This window comes from Marmota marmota, unplaced genomic scaffold (assembly GCF_001458135.2).
Source record: "Marmota marmota marmota unplaced genomic scaffold, marMar, whole genome shotgun sequence".
NCBI lineage: Eukaryota > Metazoa > Chordata > Mammalia > Rodentia > Sciuridae > Marmota > Marmota marmota.
In genome coordinates, this window is record NW_025999949.1 from 37,345,439 (window position 1) to 37,366,930 (window position 21,492).

Sequence of the window (21,492 nt, forward strand, 5' to 3'; positions counted from 1 at the left end):
AAAAAAAAAAAAAAAAAAAAAAAAGGAAGATGTTGTGGCCACTGAAAACTAAAAAATAAATATTAAAAAATTCCCCCTCTCTCTCTTAAAAAAAATTAAAATTAAATAATAAAATAAAAAGGGCTGTGGATGTGGCTTAGTGATAAGCACCCCTGGGTTAAATCCCTGGTAATTAATATATATATATATATATTTTTTTTTTCCTCCAAGATTGGTCATGTTTTCTAATTTATAGTATAAAAATTTTCACATTAACTTTTCTGTCTTCACAGAAAAAAAATCTCTTATGGGCTGGGGATATAACTCAGTTGGTAGAGTGTTTGCTTCATATGCACAACGTCCTGGGTTCAATCCCCAGGACCACCAAAAAAGTAAATAAATAAACAATCTCTTATGCCTTTAGGTTTTCTGCTAAAACATGCTTTCCCCTCCTCAAAATTAGAGAATTTGCATTTGCTTCTTAATAATTCAATGTTTTTACCTTAAATACTTCACGACTTTGTAGTACACTGTATGTTTTCAGAAGTCTAGGTTTACTGGGAAACGGATCAGGAAGCCCAGTTCCCAGCACTAGGGGCGTCTTGCCTGGGGGCAGTTCACTTGTTACACTAGTGGGCAGCGAGGACCCATCACCAACTGCAACTGAAGTTCTAGGCTGCTCTCCATGTCATGGTCTAGGGGGGCCACCACCTGCACAGTGTCACATGGAACAGTTAGGGCTCGGCCTCTCACCCTCCCTGACCCTCGCTGGCCACCACCGGTCTTTCTACCCTCTCTGTTATGCCCCCTCTGTTATGCCCTCTCTGTTATACTCTCTGTTATGCCCTCTCCCTTATGTCCGAGTTGGAGTCCGCGTCTTTGCCTTACACTGTGCACCTATGTTTTCCCACATCCTTTCCTGTTCAGCAGCGCATTTCTTTTTCACTGATAACGGTCCATGGTCTGGATGGCCCAGGATTCATCCATTGGGCGACTGGAGGACATCCTGGCACTGTGACCATTGACAATCAAGAGTGAAGCTGCTGGACATCTCTGCGGTGTCCTGCGGACAGGATTTCCAACACCCAAGGTGCTGCCGCTGGTAGGAAGGTCTAGCGGCGGGCCGGGGGTAGCTCAGCGGTAGAACTTTTGCCCAAGCACGGCGCCCGGGTCCCGCACACAGGTGTGCTCCGTGTCGTGCGAGACCCGCGGCTGCCCGCGCCCTAGATGCAGCAGGTCCCGCTCGGGCCAGGCACACGCTCGCGCCGAGCAGGTCTCACTGAGTCGCCAGGCTGGCCTCCAACTTGAGGTCCTGCTGCCTCGGCCTCCCGGTCGCTGTTTGCAGGCATATGCGCCAACATGCCAGGCGAATTTCCTGCTTTTGATCATTGCTCTGCAGTAACGTAGGAGAGTGTCCTTAGGTCCAGAAAACACACTCGTATTTAGGGGTCAAGGAGCACGATGTCCCCAACCTAATCCCAGATGGCTCAGAAAGAACCGCGCGCAGAGAGCGAAACCCTGCGAAATGCCTGCGGCTGTGTCTGAATGCGTGGCATGTGGGAGTTCCTGGTAGTATTGCAAATTTTTCTAAATTGGAAATTTTATCGGAAAAAAAAAAAAAAAACAACGAAAAACTCTCAATAGGTTAGTCGCCAAACCCCGGGAGGACGAGAAGGAAGCCCTTTCTTTTTCCCAGGCTCTCCCACTACAGTCAGGTCACCACTACTCAGCTTCCCCTGAGCACCTGGTCATTGATGTCCTCTACCCTTGAGGGTTATGGCGGAGGTCCGCTGTCAGTGGAGGGACACTGATTTCCCATGGACTCACAGTGGGGAGAAGGCCTCAAGCTCCCTTGTAGCTTGGAAATCAGAGACACTCATGAGGGGCTCCTGTGGCCGCTGGAAACGCTAGAGCAGTGGACCAGGCAGATGCGGGGGTGTGGTCACACGTTTATTAATACCTGCACGCAGCAAGTGCGCGTCCTCCCTGTGGCCTCCATGTCCTTCCCCCCGGTGGGTTCAGTCTCGCCCGGCGCCTGCGGATGCCGCGTCGGCATCCGCATTCTCCGACTGTGAGGTGGGAGGAGGGGGGTCCCGGAACCGACTGGAGGGAAGCTTGGGGTTGAACTTTGCTGAGGGGAGAGTGTCCTGTGAGGCCGCAGGCAAGGAGGAGTGCGTAGAGATCCGAGACCCCTCATGTGACCTCGCCAGCGACAAGGTCCTGGAGCCCGCTGACGACAGGGTCAGAGATGCGACCCGGGAACTGGGACGCGACGGGACCAAGGACGAGACCCGGGAGCCCGGGCGCGACGGGGTCAAGGACGGAACCCGGGAGTCCCGGCGCGTCACTGTTAGGGAAAAGGCCTCTAACCCTGCCTTCGAAGTGGCCAGCGAAGGGACCAACGATGATACGCGAGAAAGCGCACAGGACATGGACGGGGGCTGGGAGGCTACGCGTGACGAGTCCACCGATGTGGCTGGGGAGGCTCCGCGCGACCGGCCCCTCGCGGTGACGGCGTTTGATTCTGGGCGCGAGGTGGTTTGGGAAGAGACCGGCGGCTGCCAGAGCGGCGGGCCGTCGGGGCCCCTGCGCAGCCAGCCGTGCACGCGCGCCAGGTCCCGCGTATCCTCGTGCTCACGACGCAGCTGCTCACGCTGCTGAAGCAGCTGGTGCCGCATATTGTGCAGCAGCTGGGCCCTGCCGAGAAGCCGCAACAGCTCCTGCCTCAGGCGCCCATTGTCTGCTTTGATGGCCTGCGTATGTGTGATGAGCGCGCGCGTCGCCTCCCGCTCCGCGCGCCGGCCCAGAGACTGCACACGCTGGCGAGCCTCACGCTCGCAGGCTGCCTTTTCCTCCAGAAAGCGCCGCTTCACGCGGTGGAGCAGCTGCGTGTGCTCCACGCGCAGGTGCAGCAGCTCGCGCTCCAGCGTCCGGATCCTTGCCAGCTGCTCCAGCTGCAGCTCCTGTGGCAGGGGCGCAGGTCAGCGCAGGAGCTCGACGCGCGCCCACCCAGACCAGCAGCCCCCGCCCCCACCGTTCGGTCCGCTACGGCACGCGTACTGGCCTTGTAAGGCTGCAGCTCCTGCACCTGCTGCGCCATCTGCGCTGCACGCGCCTGCATCTCCAGCAGCTGCGCACGCACCCCATCCTCGCGCCCCTGGTACAGCGACGCTAGTTCTGACCGCTCCCAATGGATCTGCCCCAGATCCACGCGGTTCTGCTCGTCTAGCCGCAGGACGGCGTTGGCACAGCGCTGCGCGCGTGTGTTTACAAAACTGGCGTAAAACCGATTCTCTTCGCGCAAGCGCCCTGCCTCGCGGTCCAGGAAGATGTTTTCCTGGAGCACCTGGTCCACGCGCCCCTCGCAGGCGTCCAGCTGCTCCGAGAGCAATGTGTACTCGCGCTGTAGGTACTGCGCGCGTTCCGACCCCTGCGGCTCTGCACCTTCACCCAGTCGGCGCCCTAAGCTCTTCACGCGCTTCTTCTTGGGCGCCATGGGTTAGGACCTGGGGCACAGGGGCTCAGGAGGGCAGTGCTCGCTTCCACAGTTCAGTTTCTTCCTTTCCCCAACCCGGAAAAATCTAGGCCCCAGGTCCATGGATAGAATGCCTCCTAAGGTCACGAAGTCTGGGGAGGTAGAATCGGAGTCGGAGCAGCATTGCCAACCTGTACTCGTGCGTTCCCTCTGGTCCTTGGTTGTCCGTGTCGGGTGTGTCCAACATTGGTACCGTTGATATTCAGCCAGCAGTCTCTATGGAGACAGAATTTAGCCGCCCTCCCCCATCCCGCCTCGTTGCTAGGGCAACACCTGGACTCTGCCGTTCCCGTTCCCGCCGACAGCTGCGCCCAGCCGAGGAGGAGAGGTAGAGGTAGATAGAGACAGGCAGGGTTCAGTTCAGGCCCTGGGACCTTTTTTCCCCCAAAACCAACTGACCTGAGCAGCAGCCCCCACCCTCCACTGCCAGGCATTCACTGCCCTTCAACTCTGCATACCGCGGGCTCTGATTCCGGGTTCCCTCCCTCCAGCCTCAGCGGGCTCTTCCTCTGCTAGGCCTCTCTGCTGTCCAGAAAGGGCTCTGCACACCGCTTCTCCTTTCAGGGAACCCTTGTCTCTGAGGCCACCAGGGGCGGGGCTACTGGGAGGTGTGAAGTCCCTTCAGATGCTGTCCCCTGTAGCCAGTGGGCCATCTGCTTCTCTCTTGGATTCCTAAAGCCACCGGCAGGGCACCTGCCCAATTCATCCACTTCCCTTCCTGAAGGGGATAAGGGATACACGGGGGTCAGGTATCCACTGACTCTGGAAAGACCTCGTAACTAGAACACGAGAGGGGCCTTCTGTGCCTGGAGGAGCCCTGGGCAGTTGCAAGGACCCAGCTTCCCATCCACTTAGAAGCCTGGCAGGAGCGTGCTGGACAGCCTTTGGCAAGTCCTATGTCCACACTTGTGTCCTGTCATCATACAGTGGAATGTCTGCCCAGGTTTGTCCACATTGTCTGGGGATGGGCGGATTTGAAGATCCTCAAAATTCAGCTTTACGAGCATCAGGGTCTAGTGAAGTCACACTTGAGTGAATGTTTGTGTTGATGGCTCAAGTTGGTTTTAAAAGCTTGATAATTCACGTCACCGGGCTTGCTCAAGTTAGCCACGTCGCTGGAAAGATGTGGCAGGGAACCACTCTGAATGACCACGCCTTCCAGTCCTGAAGCACCAGGCTCTGACCAACCACTACATTTTATGACTTGGGCGTTGTCCCAGGTCCATAGCAAGGCGAGGCTTCAGGAGTAGGACACCCACCCTCGGGGGTGAGCCACACTCACCTGTTCCTTTGTAATCCTACCCTTTGCCCTTTTGGGGATAGAATGTTCCATGGAACCTCCTCTTGTGGGTTCCCCATATAAGAATAAAGAATTCCTGTGGCTCTCTCTCTCTTTCCAAGGAGCCTGAAGTTCGCAGAGCCGTCTACAGAATATTGAAAGAGGTATTTCTGTGTGGTTTCATGCTTTCTTTGTCGTTTTCTTGAGTTATTGGAATAGTCAGATTTGTGAACCCAGCATTGGGTCGCCAGCGGGGACAGATGGCGATAGCCTCTTAAAATCATGAGACAATTGAAGCATTTTTCTCCTTGTTAAGAAATGTATGACACAAACTGCAAGAAAATGCAGGTTTGGTGTTGTTTTTCAGTGCGGGGGACTGAATCCAGGGCCTGGCACATGCTAGGCAAGTGCTTTACTGCTGAGCTGCAGCCCAGCCTCCAGAATCTGTCTGTTGTTCTGGGGATTGAACCCAGAGGCACTTTTCCACTAAGGTACATTCCCAGCTTTTTTTTTTTTTTTTTTTTGAGGGCCTTGCTAGTTGTTGAGGCTGGCCTCAAAGTTGGGATCCTCTTGCCTCAGCCTCTCAAGATTTTAAAGCAACATTGACTCATAAACTCCTAGCAGCACCTGAAATTGACCTTAATATGGGTTCTTTCTTTTTTTTTTTAATATTTATTTCTTAGTTTTCGGCGGACACAACATCTTTGTTTGTATGTGGTGCTGAGGATCAAACCCGGGCCGCACGCATGCCAGGCGAGCGTGCTACCACTTGAGCCATATCCCCAGCCCTGGGTTCTTATTTTATTTATTTTATTATCATCATTAATTTTGCAGTACTGAGGATTGAAGCCAGGGGTGCTTTACCACTGAGCTTCATCCCCAGCCCTTTTTATTTTTTGAGACGGGGTGTAGCTGAATTGCTGAGGGTCTCCCTAAGTCCCTGAGGCTGGTTTCCAACTTGCAATCCTCTTGCCTCAGGCTCCTGATTCCTTAGGACTACAGGTGGGCTTTGAATGCAAAAGGAGAGCCTGGTTACTAGGGAACGTGGGGGGAAATCTGGAAGGACACCAGAGGAGCTGGCCTGGCCGTGCGGCAGGCTTCTTTGTCCCTCCCCGGGTCCAGGGTTCTCTCTGGCGCTCTCCACCTCGCTGGCTTGGGACTCCACAGATGGGAAAAGTGGCTACAGGAGGCGAGGCCGCCTGCCCGCGCTGGTGCGGCCATCTGCAGCCTAGGGTCCCTTCTGTGTGTCCCACGCCTGCATATGTCTGCGGGGCAGGGGACCTAGGCCTTCTAATTAGGGTTGCCAGGAGCAGGATGGGTTCCTTAAAATTTCAATCACCGGGTTTCTCGGTGATCTGTCCTGATAGAGCTCAGGCGCCTCCTCTCGGGAGATGTCTGGCGAGCATGTTCTCTGTCCAGCGGCCTCCGTTTTCCCCTTCTCAATTCTGCAACCTCCACAAAAACAAGTGGTGCGAGAAGCCCCGGCCCGCAGCCTGGACGCTAAAGAGACCCGGCGCCCTCCCGGACCCCCAGCTCTGTCTGCCCACCTCCTGGCCAGGCCCAGCGCCCCAACCCACGCATTCCCTCTCGGCCTCTGCCCCATCCTGTCCTGTGTCTTAGCTTCCACGCCTCCGGATGTCCAGGCCGCTAACTGCAGACTGCCGGGCTTCGCTTCTGACTCGCGGTGTCCACATGCAGGAGGTGGCCTTGCGCTTGGCCTGCCACGCCGCTGGCCTCCAGGCCTGTGCGGTTTCTCCTGGAGAAATGGAGGGTATGTGGCCTGGAGGCGGGCTGCTGTGCCTCCCAGGAGCCCGGAGGCCTCTGTCAGCCTGGGAGGCCACTGTGAGCAACGGAACTCATGGTCGAAGCTCCCAGACTCAAAGCAGGGTTAATTGTGGCATTTCCTCTATCCTTGAGGTCCTTCCACCTTCCCTCTGTGGACGGGGTGCTGGTCTTTGTCCCCTGCTCCTGGGCCCTAAGCTGCGCCTCTCTCAGACTCAGGCCAGGGACAGTCTGGGACTCCCTGGGCCCAAGGCAGGGCTGGAAGTACCCGGGAGGAGGCCCTGCTGCTCACAGGGCCACAGGAACCGGTCCCCCAAGCCCTCCCTCTGCTGGCACCTGACTCTGAGGCCGGATCACTTTGGGTCTGCTCCTAGAATACTGCTCAGGAAGTCCCAGCTCTGCCAGAGGCTGCCCTCCCTCCCTGACCCTCTGTCCGATCTTCCTGAAAGTGCTTCCCTACTGCTTGAGCTTTTTGTCACTGTGACCAAAATACCCGAGAGATCGACTTAGAAGAGGCAAAGTTTATTTTGGCTCATGGGTTTGGAGGTCCAGTTCATGGTCAGAGGACTCCACTGCTCTGGGCCCAAAGGGAGGCCAAACATCATGGTGAAGGACATGGCAAAGGAAGGCAGCTCAGGACATGGCCATCAGGAGGCAGAGAGCGCTCCACTCTCAGGACAAAGCCCCCAGGGCACCCCAGTGGCCTGCCTGCTGCAGTCAAGCCCCACCTGCCTGCAGTCACCAGCCAGTCAGTCCACTTCAGGGGATCCCAACTCTCACAATCCAACCATTCCACCTCTTAAAAGGCTTGCACTGTCTCACGTGTGAGCGTGGGAGTGACCTCCCAGTTAAGCCACCACACTCTCTCATCCCCTAAGACTCGGAGTGAGCATATCACTCCCGGAGCAGCCAGCGGGATTGGCGCCTGCCTCTCAGGTCGGAGTGCTCCCTGTAGTCTATCTCCCATTTCATAAATGCAGAAACCGAGGCATGGAGTGACCTGACAAGGCCCCTAGAAGCACTGGGGCTTGCCTTGGGCCTTTTGACCCTTCCTGCTTTTCCCACACTCTTGGGGGAGAGTACTCTCCTGTGCCCTGGGCCAAGGGTCAAGGACAGCTGAGGCCAGCACAAGCTAATGCCGACAGCCCTTCCACTTGCCAAGGACAACGCCATCTGCAGGGTGGGAAGAGCGTTCAGGTGGTGCCTGGTCCCTTATCAGAAGCATGAATCTGATGGTGACTAATGGCAAAGGGGAAGAGGGCAGGAGCGTCAGTGGAGTCCAGCGGAGCCTGTCTGCCCGCATCTCCAGCAGTGTCAAGCCCGGGGGCACAGCACCTGGCGGTCTTCTGTGCCCTGAGCCCCAGCCTCCTTCTCTCTGTCCCTGCCAGCCTGTGTACCCATCTGAGGGGAGACACGGCCCTCCTTTCCCTGACCAGGTACCTTGGGATCTGTACAGAACCCACAGTGAGCTTCAGGTGGAAGGTGCAGGCCCAGGCCATGGCTGCCCTAGAGAAGCACTCTGCCCTCTCCTGTCCAGAGAGAGAAGTCCAGAGAAGGCCATGGCCAGGCTGCCACCTGCTTCCCAGACACAAAAACTGGCCTGAGCCCGGGGAACCCTTAGTGAGTTCATGGAGCATATGAGGGCCGGGGTCTCCCGTGCCAGGGGCCTGCTGTGGGCCTTCAGGCCTGGCTCTTAGTTATCAGAGCCAGGCATCTGGGGCCTGGGGAGTGTCTAGGTCAGCTGCCTGGGGGTCTCACAGGTGCTCACCACCTCTTTTGTGAGGGTTGAGTGACAAGCAAGAGAATTTCCAGGGTTCAGAGCATGGCACAGGCCTGAGGATGATGCCACCCTGAGTTCCACAGGCGGCTGGAGAGACACCCACCCCAAGGGGCAGTCATGATGGTGCCCGTTCTCATTTCCAGGTCAAGCCAAGTGACAGAAGAACCCAGGGTGGCCAGTACCTGGGCACCTGAGAGTGACCTCACCCTGGGAGCAGCAGAGAGCCTATGGCCCCTTTGGAACTTGGACCACAGGTGCCCAGTAGTCCACCCCACTGGCATACGGAGGCTGTGCATCAGATGAGCTAGGCCAGGGGCGGGGCGGGGCACTACTCGACTGTCCCTTGGGGTCAGGAAGGGAGGCAGCCCACACAGTGGGGCTGGGGCTGGGCTGCACACTGCAGGGTGGGGCCAGTGCCCGTGGCTGACAGCTGGCCGGGGAGGTGGGGGCCCTGTGAGTATGGAATTCTGGGTCGCAGGGAGGTGGCGATAGAGATGGCCGTGGGCCCCTGCTATACTGTTCCCCCTGGGAATTTGACCCCTAGCCCCAGCGCCCACTGACTCAGGGTCTCTGCCTGGGCTTTCCCAAACCACCATGACTTCTCTGCACATGGCTAAAAATCAAACACAAAGTACAGGTAGACGCTGCGCCCACAGTAAAGCTGAAGGCTAGAGCTACCCGTGATCGTGAGTAACGGGAGATGGGAAGGAAAATCCTCGTCCTGAAGTTCTGTCTGCCAGGATACTTGGATAGGGGAAAGTGGGACTTGGTGGAAATAGTCCCCAAGAGAGAACCCATAACAAAGTGAGACAATAGCTGTGAACAGCAGACCTGCAGCCCAGGGTGAGATGGGAAGACGCACACGCAAAACAGCCAACACCGGCGGAGAAGTCGCAGTCGCGCCTGGCCTACCATCTCAGGAGCTCACAGGAGCATCACCGGCTCCAGCCCGGCCGAGCAACTTGACAAGACCCTCAGCCACTCATCGAGGCCCTGTCTCAATGTAGAAAATAAATGAATAAGCTGGGTGCCAGGGCACATGCCCATAATCCCAGCGATTCAGGAGGCTGAGGCAGGAGGATCACAAATTCAAAGCCAGCCTCAGCGATTTAGACAGGCACTGAGCAACTAAATGAGACCCTGAATAAAAAGAAAATAAATAAGTAGAATTTAAAAGGGCTGGGGATGCAGCTCAGTGGTTAAATACCCCCGGTTCAATTCTATTACCATAAACAAACAAACAAACAAACAAACAAACAAGCAGGCTAGGGATGTAGCTCAGAGGTAAAGTGTCCCCAGGTTTGATACCCAGCACCAAAGTAAGTAAATAAAATTTCAGTAAAGTGAAAAACAGAAAAAAAGCTGGAAATGACTTAATTTTGCCTTGTAAAACCTTTTTGACTCTTAAGCCCACTGAGGTTCACCCTGAAGAAGCGCTTTTTGCTGAGAACTCACTGAGGTTGGCGTGACCCTGCTTACTGAGCGCTTTGTCTGCAGAGCTGCATGGCAGGGCCAGGCCCTCCTCCACACAGGAGGGGTCAAGGCCGGGCTGGGGATGTCCGTTGCCCAGGCTGGCCTCAGACTCCTCCTTCAGCGGCCACGCCAGGCTTCCAACTGCTCTTGGTCACATTTACTAAGGCTTCTGAGTCCCCTGCAGCTGGGGCCACTGCCCATCCCAGCTCGGTCCCACAGGCCTCCCTCCTTTCCCCTCTGTGCCCTGGATGCTCCTCTCCGTAAAGCTACATTCATATTGATATTGATCATGTTTGGGGTCCCGCCCACTTGCCCATCTCAGAGGTCAGGCTGGCCCTGAGAAGCCGCCCTTTTCCTGTTTAGGGTTGGGCCCCCCTTTCAGCTGCATTTGACTTATTCAAAGACCCAGCTGTTAGTTTTGTTGGTTTTCTTTTTTCCTTGTTGACTTTTGGTTTCATATTTCCACTCTGATCTTTATATTTTCTCCTTTTTACTTCCTTGGGGTTTGATTTTTTTCTTGTAGCTTCCTGTGGTAGAAACATAAACCTCTTATCTGTGCTTCTATAAGCATTTAGAGCTTCACACTTCCCTCTGCCCGTTGGGCATTCTACAAATTCTCACTGACAGGTCTCCAAGACCTTACAGTTCAGAGTAGTTCCTGTTGTTAGGGGAGGGGTACTGCAGATAGAGCCCAGGTGCTTTACCACTGAGCCACATCCCAGCCCTTTCATTACGTTTTGAGACGGGGTCTCACTAAGCTGCTTAGGACCTCACTCAATCTTCTGCCTCAGCCTCTAATTTTCTTTTGAACCATTTTTTTTAGAAGTCTGTGGCTTAAGCCCTACATCCTCAGCAGTTTTCTAAATGTCTTTCTGCTATTTATTTGTGTATTTGCTTTTGCAGTGTTGGGGTGGAAAGCAGGGCCTCACACATGCTAGGCAAGCGCACTACCACTGAGCTACATCCCCCACCCCCGTTATTAATTTCAAATCCAATTCTGTGGGATGATCTCAACTATTTTAGATTTACTGAGTTTTGTTTTACAACACAAATGTAAATAAAATATGGTTTATCTGGCGAATGTTTCATCCACAGGTAAAAAGAATGTGTATATCTGCTGTTTATTTATTTTCTTTCTTTTTTTGGGGGGTGTCCCGAGGATTGAACCTAGGGGCACTTACCCACTGTGCCACATCCGCAGTCCTTTTAAAAAAAATTTTAAGATGTTGATGAGGGCTGGGGATGTGGCTCAAGTGGTAGCGCGCTCGCCTGGCATGCGTGCGGCCCGGGTTCGATCCTCAGCACCACATACAAACAAAGATGTTGTGTCCACCAATAAATAAATAAAAAAAAAAAAAAAGATGTTGATGAACCTTTATTTTATTTATTTATACACAGTGCTGAGAATTGAACCCAGTGCCTCACACATGCTAGGCTAGTGCTCTACCACTGAGCCACAACCTCTGCTCCCCCTTTTTTGTATTTTATTTAGAGACAGGGTCTTGATGAATAGCTTAGGGCCTCACTAAATCGCTGAGGCTGGCTTTGAACTTGTGATCCTCCTGCCTCAGCCTCCTGAGCCACTGGGATTACAGGTGTGCACCACTTATCTGCTGTTTCTGAGAGCCTGTGAATGTCAGGTCAAGTTGGGTTGTGGGAGGCCACTCTGAATGATTCACATTCTCCATCCTGGAGTGGAGAGGCTCTGACTGGTCACTACATCTTGTAGTGACCTGGACATTGCCCCGGTCCAGGAAGTTTGAGGATGTGTCTTCAGACATAGGCATGTAACCCCATGGGTTGAGGTACGCTCACCTGTTCCTTTGTAATCCTAACCCTTTGGGCGTGGCCTTCCTACATGTCAGTCGACCTGCTGACAGCAGACATCAGGAAGCTGGAATCAACCCCCTGACACCTGACCCCTGGCCTCATTTGAATAATAAAAGGGTCAGCATGTGCTGGCTCTCTTTTTCCATGGACCCCTCAGGTCAGAGGAGCCATCACAGGACCCAAAGAAAAAGGTCTCTCTGTCTCTTGTGTGGTTATTTCGTGCAGCCCAGTTCCCCTGGAGTGACCCTGAGTGTTTTAGTCGTGAAGAACACGACATGGGGTGATCGTGTCGCTCAGGATTATGACATCCTCACTTTCTGCTTCCCTGTTTGATGTTATTGAAAGAGGGAGGTTAAGTCTCCAAGTGTAGCTGTGGGTCTGACCATTTCCCTTTCCCGGGACATCAGTTGGCTCTAGGGATCTGGAGGCTGTTGCCAGGTGCACCCCCTCAGGATGGTCGGCCCTGATGTGGGTGGTGCTTTTCATAGGACCTCTTCTTGTCCCTGGACTCCTCCAGGCCTGGAGTCCACTCTGCTACTGTCATATCATCAGTGCGTGCGTGACATATCTTTCTCATCCTTCTAACTTCATGTCTTTATGGTTTAAGTGCATTTCTTGTATAATTATATAGGTACAGCTTATAATTGAATCATGTGTCTGTGTCATGATTCATCATATATAATTTGTATAAAGTATATTCTTTGATTTTGATTTTTGAAAATAAGGTCATGATCTCTGCCTTCTAACTGGAGTATTTTTTTTTTTTTAAGGCTGGCCTTGAACTTGTGCTCCCGTTCTCCCTCAGGCTTTGGGGTCGCTGGGATTGCGGGTATGCACCACCAAGCCTCACGATTTTTTTAAAAAAATATTTATTTATTTACTTTTTTTTTAGTTTTCGGCGGACACAACATCTTTGTTTGTATGTGGTGCTGAGGATCGAACCCAGGCCGCACGCATGCCAGGCGAGCGTGCTACCGCTTGAGCCACATCCCCAGCCCCTGACTGGAGTATTTAGACCATTTATATGTATGATGATTGACACGGTTAGGGCTAAGTCCAGCATTTTGCTATGTTTTCTGTTGGTTCCTCCATTCCTTGTTCCTTTTCCTTATTTTTCTGCCTTCTTTTTGATCAAGTGAGTACTTTTTAATTTTCTAGACTATGGTCTTGGTAACTATATCTCTTTATGTATATTTGTTTTATTTAAGATAAAGATCTCATCTTTAACCTAGTCTATCTTCAAATAATATCATAATACTTCACATATAATTTAAGAGCCATACTATATAATAGTGTATTATTTTATAATAATAAAAATGTGGGGTTCCTTGGGCTGGGGCTACAGCTCAGTGGTAGAGCCTTGCCTTGCACAGGTTTGATCCTCAGCACCACATAAAAATAAATAAGTAAAGATATTGTATCCATTTACAACTAAAATAATATTTAAAAAAATGTATAGTTCCATTCCTCCCTTTGTATTTTGTGCTACTGGAATCATACATTTTAATTCTACAAGTTATGGCTTTCACAATATATTATTATTTCTTTTTTAAAAATATTTTTAGGCTGGGGACGTGGCTCAAGTGATAGCACACTCACCTGGCTTGCATGGGGCACTGGGTTCGATCCTCAGCACCACATAAAAATAAAAAAGTAAAGATATTGTATCCATTTACAACTAAAATAATATTTAAAAAAATGTATAGTTCCATTCCTCCCTTTGTATTTTGTGCTACTGGAATCATACATTTTAATTCTACAAGTTATGGCTTTCACAATATATTATTATTTCTTTTTTAAAAATATTTTTAGGCTGGGGACGTGGCTCAAGTGATAGCACACTCACCTGGCTTGCATGGGGCACTGGGTTCGATCCTCAGCACCACATAAAAATAAAAAAGTAAAGATATTGTATCCATTTACAACTAAAATAATATTTAAAAAAATGTATAGTTCCATTCCTCCCTTTGTATTTTGTGCTACTGGAATCATACATTTTAATTCTACAAGTTATGGCTTTCACAATATATTATTATTTCTTTTTTAAAAATATTTTTAGGCTGGGGACGTGGCTCAAGTGATAGCACACTCACCTGGCTTGCATGGGGCACTGGGTTCGATCCTCAGCACCACATAAAAATAAAAATAATGTGTCCACCTAAAACTAAAAAAAATAAATATTTAAAAAAATATTTTTAGTTGCAACATATAATTGAATTATGTATCTGTGTGCATAATTCATGCAAGATATAATTTGTATAAAGTATATTCTTGGATTTTAATTTTTGAAAATAAGTTCATGNCTGCTAAAGTGGCCGAGCTGCTGGAGAAATACAAGGGTCCAGCCCGTGACCCAAGCGGTGGGGGAGGTGCGGTCACTGTCTCCAGCCACAGCAAGGCTGTCGTGTCCCAAGCTTGGCGGGAAGAGGTGACCGCACCCGGCGCAGCAGGGGGCGAGCACCGCAGCCTGGAGAGCTGCTTGCTTGACTTGCGAGATTCCTTTGCCCAAAGGCTACACCAGGAGGCAGAGCGGCAGCCGGGAGCCGCCTCCCTCACGGCTGCTCAACTTCTTGACACGCTGGGCCGCAGTGGCACTGACCGCCTGCCCTCCCGCTTCCTCTCTGCCCAGGGCCGCTCCACCTCCCCGCAGGGGTGGGACAGCCCCCCTCCAGAAGTGCCTGCTGCACACCAGGTGCCCCTTTCTGAGCCCAAAGGGAGCCCCACCTCAGCCTACCCAGAGCGGAAGGGGAGCCCCACGCCAGGGTTATCCAATCGGAGAGGCAGCCCAACTACAGGATTTATTGAACAGAAGGGCAGCCCCACCTCCACCTATCCAGAACGCAGGGGCAGCCCGGTACCCCCTGTGCCTGAGCGCAGGAGCAGCCCGGTACCCCCTGTGCCTGAGCGCAGGGGCAGTCTCACCCTCGCCTCATCCAGTGAGTCTCCTAAGGTTGGGCCCACAGAGGAGGTGGCTGGAGGCCCCATGGAAGTCCTGCGCAAAGGCTCCCTCCGCCTCAGGCAGCTGCTGAGCCCCAAGAATGAGCGTCGCGGGGAGGATGAGGGCAACTTCCCAGTGCCACAGGAGAATGGGCAGCCAGAGAGTCCCCGGCGACCATCTTTGGGCCGAGGTGATAGTACAGAGGCTACTGCAGGGGATGAGCGGGGCCCAAGGGCACGGCTATCCTCTGCCACGGCCAATGCCTTATACAGCAGCAACCTACGAGATGACACTAAGGCCATCCTGGAGCAGATCAGCGCCCATGGTCAGAAGCATCGTGGGGTTCCAGGCCCAGCCCACAGCAGCCCTGAGCTGGGCTGCTCACCAGCTCCTGGAGGCCTGGCCCCAGACATGTCCGACAAGGACAAATGTTCAGCCATCTTCCGGTCAGACAGTCTGGGTACGCAAGGCCGGCTGAGCCGCACCCTACCTGCCAGCGCAGAGGACCGCGACCGCCTACTGCGCCGCATGGAAAGCATGCGCAAGGAGAAGCGCGTCTACAGCCGCTTTGAGGTCTTCTGTAAAAAGGAAGAGGCTGGTGGTTCTGGGGCAGGGGATGGCCTGGCGGAGGAGGATGCCAGGGACAGCAAGGTGGGCAAGTTCGTGCCCAAGATCCTGGGTACACTCAAGGGCAAGAAGTGAGTGTCCTGGTCCACCAGCCCAGGCCAAGGTGCTTCCTCACTGCCACCCTGCATCTGCTGGGCAGGGAGCTCCGGGTCCCCGTGTTTGAGTGGCAGCCACCATCCCTCATTCCAGAGCAGCCAAGGGGCCGGACTGGACCCACCAGAGCTCAGCTTCAGTGGGTTTCCCTGGCAGCTGCCCTGCCCTGGCCCTGGCCTGTCCTCCCAGGGTTTCAGTCCGCGGCCTGGTGCCTTTTCTCACCAACCCTTGCTCCTCTGCCCCCTTCTCTCCTGCTGCTTCCATTTCCCTGGGCTCAGATCCCCTCTGGACCTGCACTCACCTCAGGGACCCTTCTCTCTGTGCCTCAGTCTCCCCAGCTCTAGGGGTCTTTTGTCTCCTCAGGGATTCCATTTTCAGGGCTCTCTTCTCAGACCTGTGGTTCTGATGCCAGCCGCTCCACCCTGCCTCCTCGCCCCTGTCCTTCACTGGCTTCCTCTCTCCTCCTGGTGCCAGTCCTCTTGTGGGGAAGGAGGACTGCTGCAGACAGTTTGTAAAGGAAGAGTGTGGTTGGACCCAAAGGAAGCTTTTCTTGGGAGGCACAGGGCAGGCCTCTGAGAAGGAGGGATGAAGGGGACCCCAGAGGGGCTGCCCTGCTGCCCAAACTGCAGCTGCCTCAGCCAAGTCTGCCCCTCGCACAGTAAAGTCCTGGGTGGCCAGGGGGAGACACCAGGAGGCGAGTCCTGGGCTCTGCAGCATAATAAAATGGAGTCTGGACTGACACCCTGAAGCCAAGTCTGATGAAGTGGCTCCCAGACAAGTGCCACACCCCAGAAGGGTGGGATGTGGCACACTTGTCCCTGAGCTCTGGCCACCTTCCCCAGGGCAGAGGTCCTGGGAATCCCTGCAAGTGGGGTGACCCTTGCCCTGCAGGTGCCCAGAAGACCCTAGCTCCACCTTGCCCTTGATCCTTTCCTGTTTCATCACCAACATGCAAAATCTGTCGAAGACACTCCTGGTTTCCCATTCTTATGTCTTTTTTCGTCTCCGTTAATTTTGGGGGGAGGAGGGGGTACCAGGGATTGAACCCAGGGGCACTTTAGCACTGAGCTACATCCAGCCCTTTTTAATTTTATTTTGAGACAGGATCTTGCTAAGTTGCTGAGGCTGGCTTTGAGTTCGGGATCCTCCTCCCTCAACCTCTTGAGCCACTGGGATTACAGGCATGTGCCACCAAGCCCAACTCCACTAAATCATTTTAATTGATTGGGAATGACATGTTTTGTCACCAAATGCTTAGAAAGGCCCTGCTAGTGGGGGCTTATGTTGTGAAAGGTGTTTCTGTGTTCTGTTATTTCTTTTCAGATAAATTTTAAATTAAGACAAAACAAATCTAAGTCCCAGTAGGGAAAGGGTATGAGAAACAGGACAGTAAGCGAAGGGGATGGTTCTGCCTTAGGCAGCTGGAGGAGGGAGACCCGCGTGACTTGGCAGACCACTCACTGCTTGGGTCCCAGAGCCACTGCTCAGGAAGGATGACCGCAGGGACTTCAGGTCAGGAGGAGGCCTCCTGGGAGCCAGGAGAGCTCCAGCCTTTCATGGCCTTGTGCTTGCTGTCCGGCTTCTGCTGGTGGCCAGGTCTCCTAGTGTGCCACTGTTCAGAGTGGACAGGCTCTCCCCTGAAGGAGAGGAACTGCTGCACTCTCTGTATCTTGACAAATTAGACACTGGAACTTGCTGTTGCACATTCTGACATTAACAAAAACAATGCCCCCCCCCAACACACTGCAACCACTAGCCTTAGGGCCTTCCCCTGTGGACCTGCCCCTCCTTCCCTGCCAGGAGCACTCAAGACCACACCTCTGAGTCTCTGCAGAGCCTCTCCACGTCTTCCATCGGCCCTCCCCACCTCACCTGAGCCCTCTAGGCACTCTGGGAGCACTCACCTGGGGTTCCCTGGTCACCAGCCCCAGGGGCCACCCCCCAGCCCTACCTTGCAGCTCCTGTCCTGAGCTATTCCTGCTCTGCTGCCCAGCTCCCTGCCCACAGGACTGCCGCAGCCTGCTCTTCTCCCTTTGGGGCTATGCCCAAGGCTCTGGAAACACCCCTGCCTCCAGCAGCCCACTCAAGCCACCAGCCACTTGGCTCCATGATGGGCCTCCTGTCTGCCTAGGTACAAACCACCCTGTGACTGCAACTCTGAGCCACAAAGAGAAAGTGGTGTCCCTTTCCCGCCCTAAAACCTTGCTGGTGACTGCAGCCTGTGCACCACACACGGTAGCCCCTGGTGTGTGTCCAGGTCTTGGTAGGAGGTGGATATGTCTTGTTGGGCTCAAGGCTACTTCCTCTAGTCACTGCCAAAGAGTCTGGTATGAGTCCAGGCCAGCAGTGTGAGGGCTGAAGAGACTGAAGTGGCCAGTGGGTGTCCTGGGTGCTGCACGTCCACCTGACCCTGGGCTGGCTGGAGAACACAGGAAGGCCACTTCCCCATGTGTTGCTGGCAGAGCTCACATCTGAAGTGACTGGCTCTGTGAAGGAAAATGGGCAGGAAGGACCAGGCTTGGGCAGGGGCAGGGGACACTGGCCTGGGCTGCAAGGTTGGGAAAGCAGAGAAACCTGCCTAGGTACAAACCACCTGCACCTTGCTGCAGTCACCAGCAAGGTTTTAGGGCGGGAAAGGGACACCACTTTCTCTTTGTGGCTCAGAGTTGCAGTCACAGGGTGGTTTGTACCTAGGCAGACAGGAGGCCCATCATGGAGCCAAGTGGCTGGTGGCTTGAGTGGGCTGCTGGAGGCAGGGGTGTTTCCAGAGCCTTGGGCATAGCCCCAAAGGGAGAAGAGCAGGCTGCGGCAGTCCTGTGGGCAGGGAGCTGGGCAGCAGAGCAGGAATAGCTCAGGACAGGAGCTGCAAGGTAGGGCTGGGGGGTGGCCCCTGGGGCTGGTGACCAGGGAACCCCAGGTGAGTGCTCCCAGAGTGCCTAGAGGGCTCAGGTGAGGTGGGGAGGGCCGATGGAAGACGTGGAGAGGCTCTGCAGAGACTCAGAGGTGTGGTCTTGAGTGCTCCTGGCAGGGAAGGAGGGGCAGGTCCACAGGGGAAGGCCCTAAGGCTAGTGGTTGCAGTGTGTTGGGGGGGGGCATTGTTTTTGTTAATGTCAGAATGTGCAACAGCAAGTTCCAGTGTCTAATTTGTCAAGATACAGAGAGTGCAGCAGTTCCTCTCCTTCAGGGGAGAGCCTGTCCACTCTGAACAGTGGCACACTAGGAGACCTGGCCACCAGCAGAAGCCGGACAGCAAGCACAAGGCCATGAAAGGCTGGAGCTCTCCTGGCTCCCAGGAGGCCTCCTCCTGACCTGAAGTCCCTGCGGTCATCCTTCCTGAGCAGTGGCTCTGGGACCCAAGCAGTGAGTGGTCTGCCAAGTCACGCGGGTCTCCCTCCTCCAGCTGCCTAAGGCAGAACCATCCCCTTCGCTTACTGTCCTGTTTCTCATACCCTTTCCCTACTGGGACTTAGATTTGTTTTGTCTTAATTTAAAATTTATCTGAAAAGAAATAACAGAACACAGAAACACCTTTCACAACATAAGCCCCCACTAGCAGGGCCTTTCTAAGCATTTGGTGACAAAACATGTCATTCCCAATCAATTAAAATGATTTAGTGGAGTTGGGCTTGGTGGCACATGCCTGTAATCCCAGTGGCTCAAGAGGTTGAGGGAGGAGGATCCCGAACTCAAAGCCAGCCTCAGCAACTTAGCAAGATCCTGTCTCAAAATAAAATTAAAAAGGGCTGGATGTAGCTCAGTGCTAAAGTGCCCCTGGGTTCAATCCCTGGTACCCCCTCCTCCCCCCAAAATTAACGGAGACGAAAAAAGACATAAGAATGGGAAACCAGGAGTGTCTTCGACAGATTTTGCATGTTGGTGATGAAACAGGAAAGGATCAAGGGCAAGGTGGAGCTAGGGTCTTCTGGGCACCTGCAGGGCAAGGGTCACCCCACTTGCAGGGATTCCCAGGACCTCTGCCCTGGGGAAGGTGGCCAGAGCTCAGGGACAAGTGTGCCACATCCCACCCTTCTGGGGTGTGGCACTTGTCTGGGAGCCACTTCATCAGACTTGGCTTCAGGGTGTCAGTCCAGACTCCATTTTATTATGCTGCAGAGCCCAGGACTCGCCTCCTGGTGTCTCCCCCTGGCCACCCAGGACTTTACTGTGCGAGGGGCAGACTTGGCTGAGGCAGCTGCAGTTTGGGCAGCAGGGCAGCCCCTCTGGGGTCCCCTTCATCCCTCCTTCTCAGAGGCCTGCCCTGTGCCTCCCAAGAAAAGCTTCCTTTGGGTCCAACCACACTCTTCCTTTACAAACTGTCTGCAGCAGTCCTCCTTCCCCACAAGAGGACTGGCACCAGGAGGAGAGAGGAAGCCAGTGAAGGACAGGGGCGAGGAGGCAGGGTGGAGCGGCTGGCATCAGAACCACAGGTCTGAGAAGAGAGCCCTGAAAATGGAATCCCTGAGGAGACAAAAGACCCCTAGAGCTGGGGAGACTGAGGCACAGAGAGAAGGGTCCCTGAGGTGAGTGCAGGTCCAGAGGGGATCTGAGCCCAGGGAAATGGAAGCAGCAGGAGAGAAGGGGGCAGAGGAGCAAGGGTTGGTGAGAAAAGGCACCAGGCCGCGGACTGAAACCCTGGGAGGACAGGCCAGGGCCAGGGCAGGGCAGCTGCCAGGGAAACCCACTGAAGCTGAGCTCTGGTGGGTCCAGTCCGGCCCCTTGGCTGCTCTGGAATGAGGGATGGTGGCTGCCACTCAAACACGGGGACCCGGAGCTCCCTGCCCAGCAGATGCAGGGTGGCAGTGAGGAAGCACCTTGGCCTGGGCTGGTGGACCAGGACACTCACTTCTTGCCCTTGAGTGTACCCAGGATCTTGGGCACGAACTTGCCCACCTTGCTGTCCCTGGCATCCTCCTCCGCCAGGCCATCCCCTGCCCCAGAACCACCAGCCTCTTCCTTTTTACAGAAGACCTCAAAGCGGCTGTAGACGCGCTTCTCCTTGCGCATGCTTTCCATGCGGCGCAGTAGGCGGTCGCGGTCCTCTGCGCTGGCAGGTAGGGTGCGGCTCAGCCGGCCTTGCGTACCCAGACTGTCTGACCGGAAGATGGCTGAACATTTGTCCTTGTCGGACATGTCTGGGGCCAGGCCTCCAGGAGCTGGTGAGCAGCCCAGCTCAGGGCTGCTGTGGGCTGGGCCTGGAACCCCACGATGCTTCTGACCATGGGCGCTGATCTGCTCCAGGATGGCCTTAGTGTCATCTCGTAGGTTGCTGCTGTATAAGGCATTGGCCGTGGCAGAGGATAGCCGTGCCCTTGGGCCCCGCTCATCCCCTGCAGTAGCCTCTGTACTATCACCTCGGCCCAAAGATGGTCGCCGGGGACTCTCTGGCTGCCCATTCTCCTGTGGCACTGGGAAGTTGCCCTCATCCTCCCCGCGACGCTCATTCTTGGGGCTCAGCAGCTGCCTGAGGCGGAGGGAGCCTTTGCGCAGGACTTCCATGGGGCCTCCAGCCACCTCCTCTGTGGGCCCAACCTTAGGAGACTCACTGGATGAGGCGAGGGTGAGACTGCCCCTGCGCTCAGGCACAGGGGGTACCGGGCTGCTCCTGCGCTCAGGCACAGGGGGTACCGGGCTGCCCCTGCGTTCTGGATAGGTGGAGGTGGGGCTGCCCTTCTGTTCAATAAATCCTGTAGTTGGGCTGCCTCTCCGATTGGATAACCCTGGCGTGGGGCTCCCCTTCCGCTCTGGGTAGGCTGAGGTGGGGCTCCCTTTGGGCTCAGAAAGGGGCACCTGGTGTGCAGCAGGCACTTCTGGAGGGGGGCTGTCCCACCCCTGCGGGGAGGTGGAGCGGCCCTGGGCAGAGAGGAAGCGGGAGGGCAGGCGGTCAGTGCCACTGCGGCCCAGCGTGTCAAGAAGTTGAGCAGCCGTGAGGGAGGCGGCTCCCGGCTGCCGCTCTGCCTCCTGGTGTAGCCTTTGGGCAAAGGAATCTCGCAAGTCAAGCAAGCAGCTCTCCAGGCTGCGGTGCTCGCCCCCTGCTGCGCCGGGTGCGGTCACCTCTTCCCGCCAAGCTTGGGACACGACAGCCTTGCTGTGGCTGGAGACAGTGACCGCACCTCCCCCACCGCTTGGGTCACGGGCTGGACCCTTGTATTTCTCCAGCAGCTCGGCCACTTTAGCAG

At 54.6% G+C, this 21,492-nt stretch overlaps 3 protein-coding genes and 1 non-coding gene across 4 annotated transcripts in view; 2 read left to right on the top strand and 2 right to left on the bottom strand.

Annotated features, from left to right (window-relative positions):
- Positions 1-16,286, top strand: part of LOC107142810 (protein FAM83H-like) — a 23,277-nt gene extending 6,991 nt beyond the window's left edge. Inside the window, exons 2-4 of the mRNA XM_048802299.1 lie at positions 7,238-7,245; positions 7,498-7,502; positions 13,962-16,286. Of these exons, the coding sequence (XP_048658256.1) occupies positions 7,238-7,245; positions 7,498-7,502; positions 13,962-15,298 (1,350 nt within the window). The 3' untranslated portion in view covers positions 15,299-16,286. The remainder of the gene's footprint in view (positions 1-7,237; positions 7,246-7,497; positions 7,503-13,961) is intronic.
- Trnam-cau lies at positions 294-366 on the top strand. The gene has a single exon. It is a non-coding gene; the product is annotated as a tRNA-Met (tRNA).
- Positions 1,817-3,680, bottom strand: Ccdc166 (coiled-coil domain containing 166). Its single transcript, XM_048802302.1, has 2 exons — positions 3,044-3,680; positions 1,817-2,942 (listed from the first exon to the last, which is right to left on the bottom strand). Exons 1-2 carry the CDS (start codon positions 3,473-3,475, stop codon positions 1,998-2,000), a joined length of 1,377 nt encoding a protein of 458 aa, XP_048658259.1. The 5' UTR covers positions 3,476-3,680; the 3' UTR covers positions 1,817-1,997.
- A 2,881-nt stretch (positions 16,287-19,167) lies between the features above and the next one.
- LOC107142811 (protein FAM83H) overlaps positions 19,168-21,492 on the bottom strand; it is a 9,887-nt gene continuing 7,562 nt past the window's right edge. The window contains exon 6 of the mRNA XM_015486312.2: positions 19,168-21,487. Coding sequence (XP_015341798.1) covers positions 20,156-21,487 — 1,332 coding nt within the window. The 3' untranslated portion in view covers positions 19,168-20,155. The remainder of the gene's footprint in view (positions 21,488-21,492) is intronic.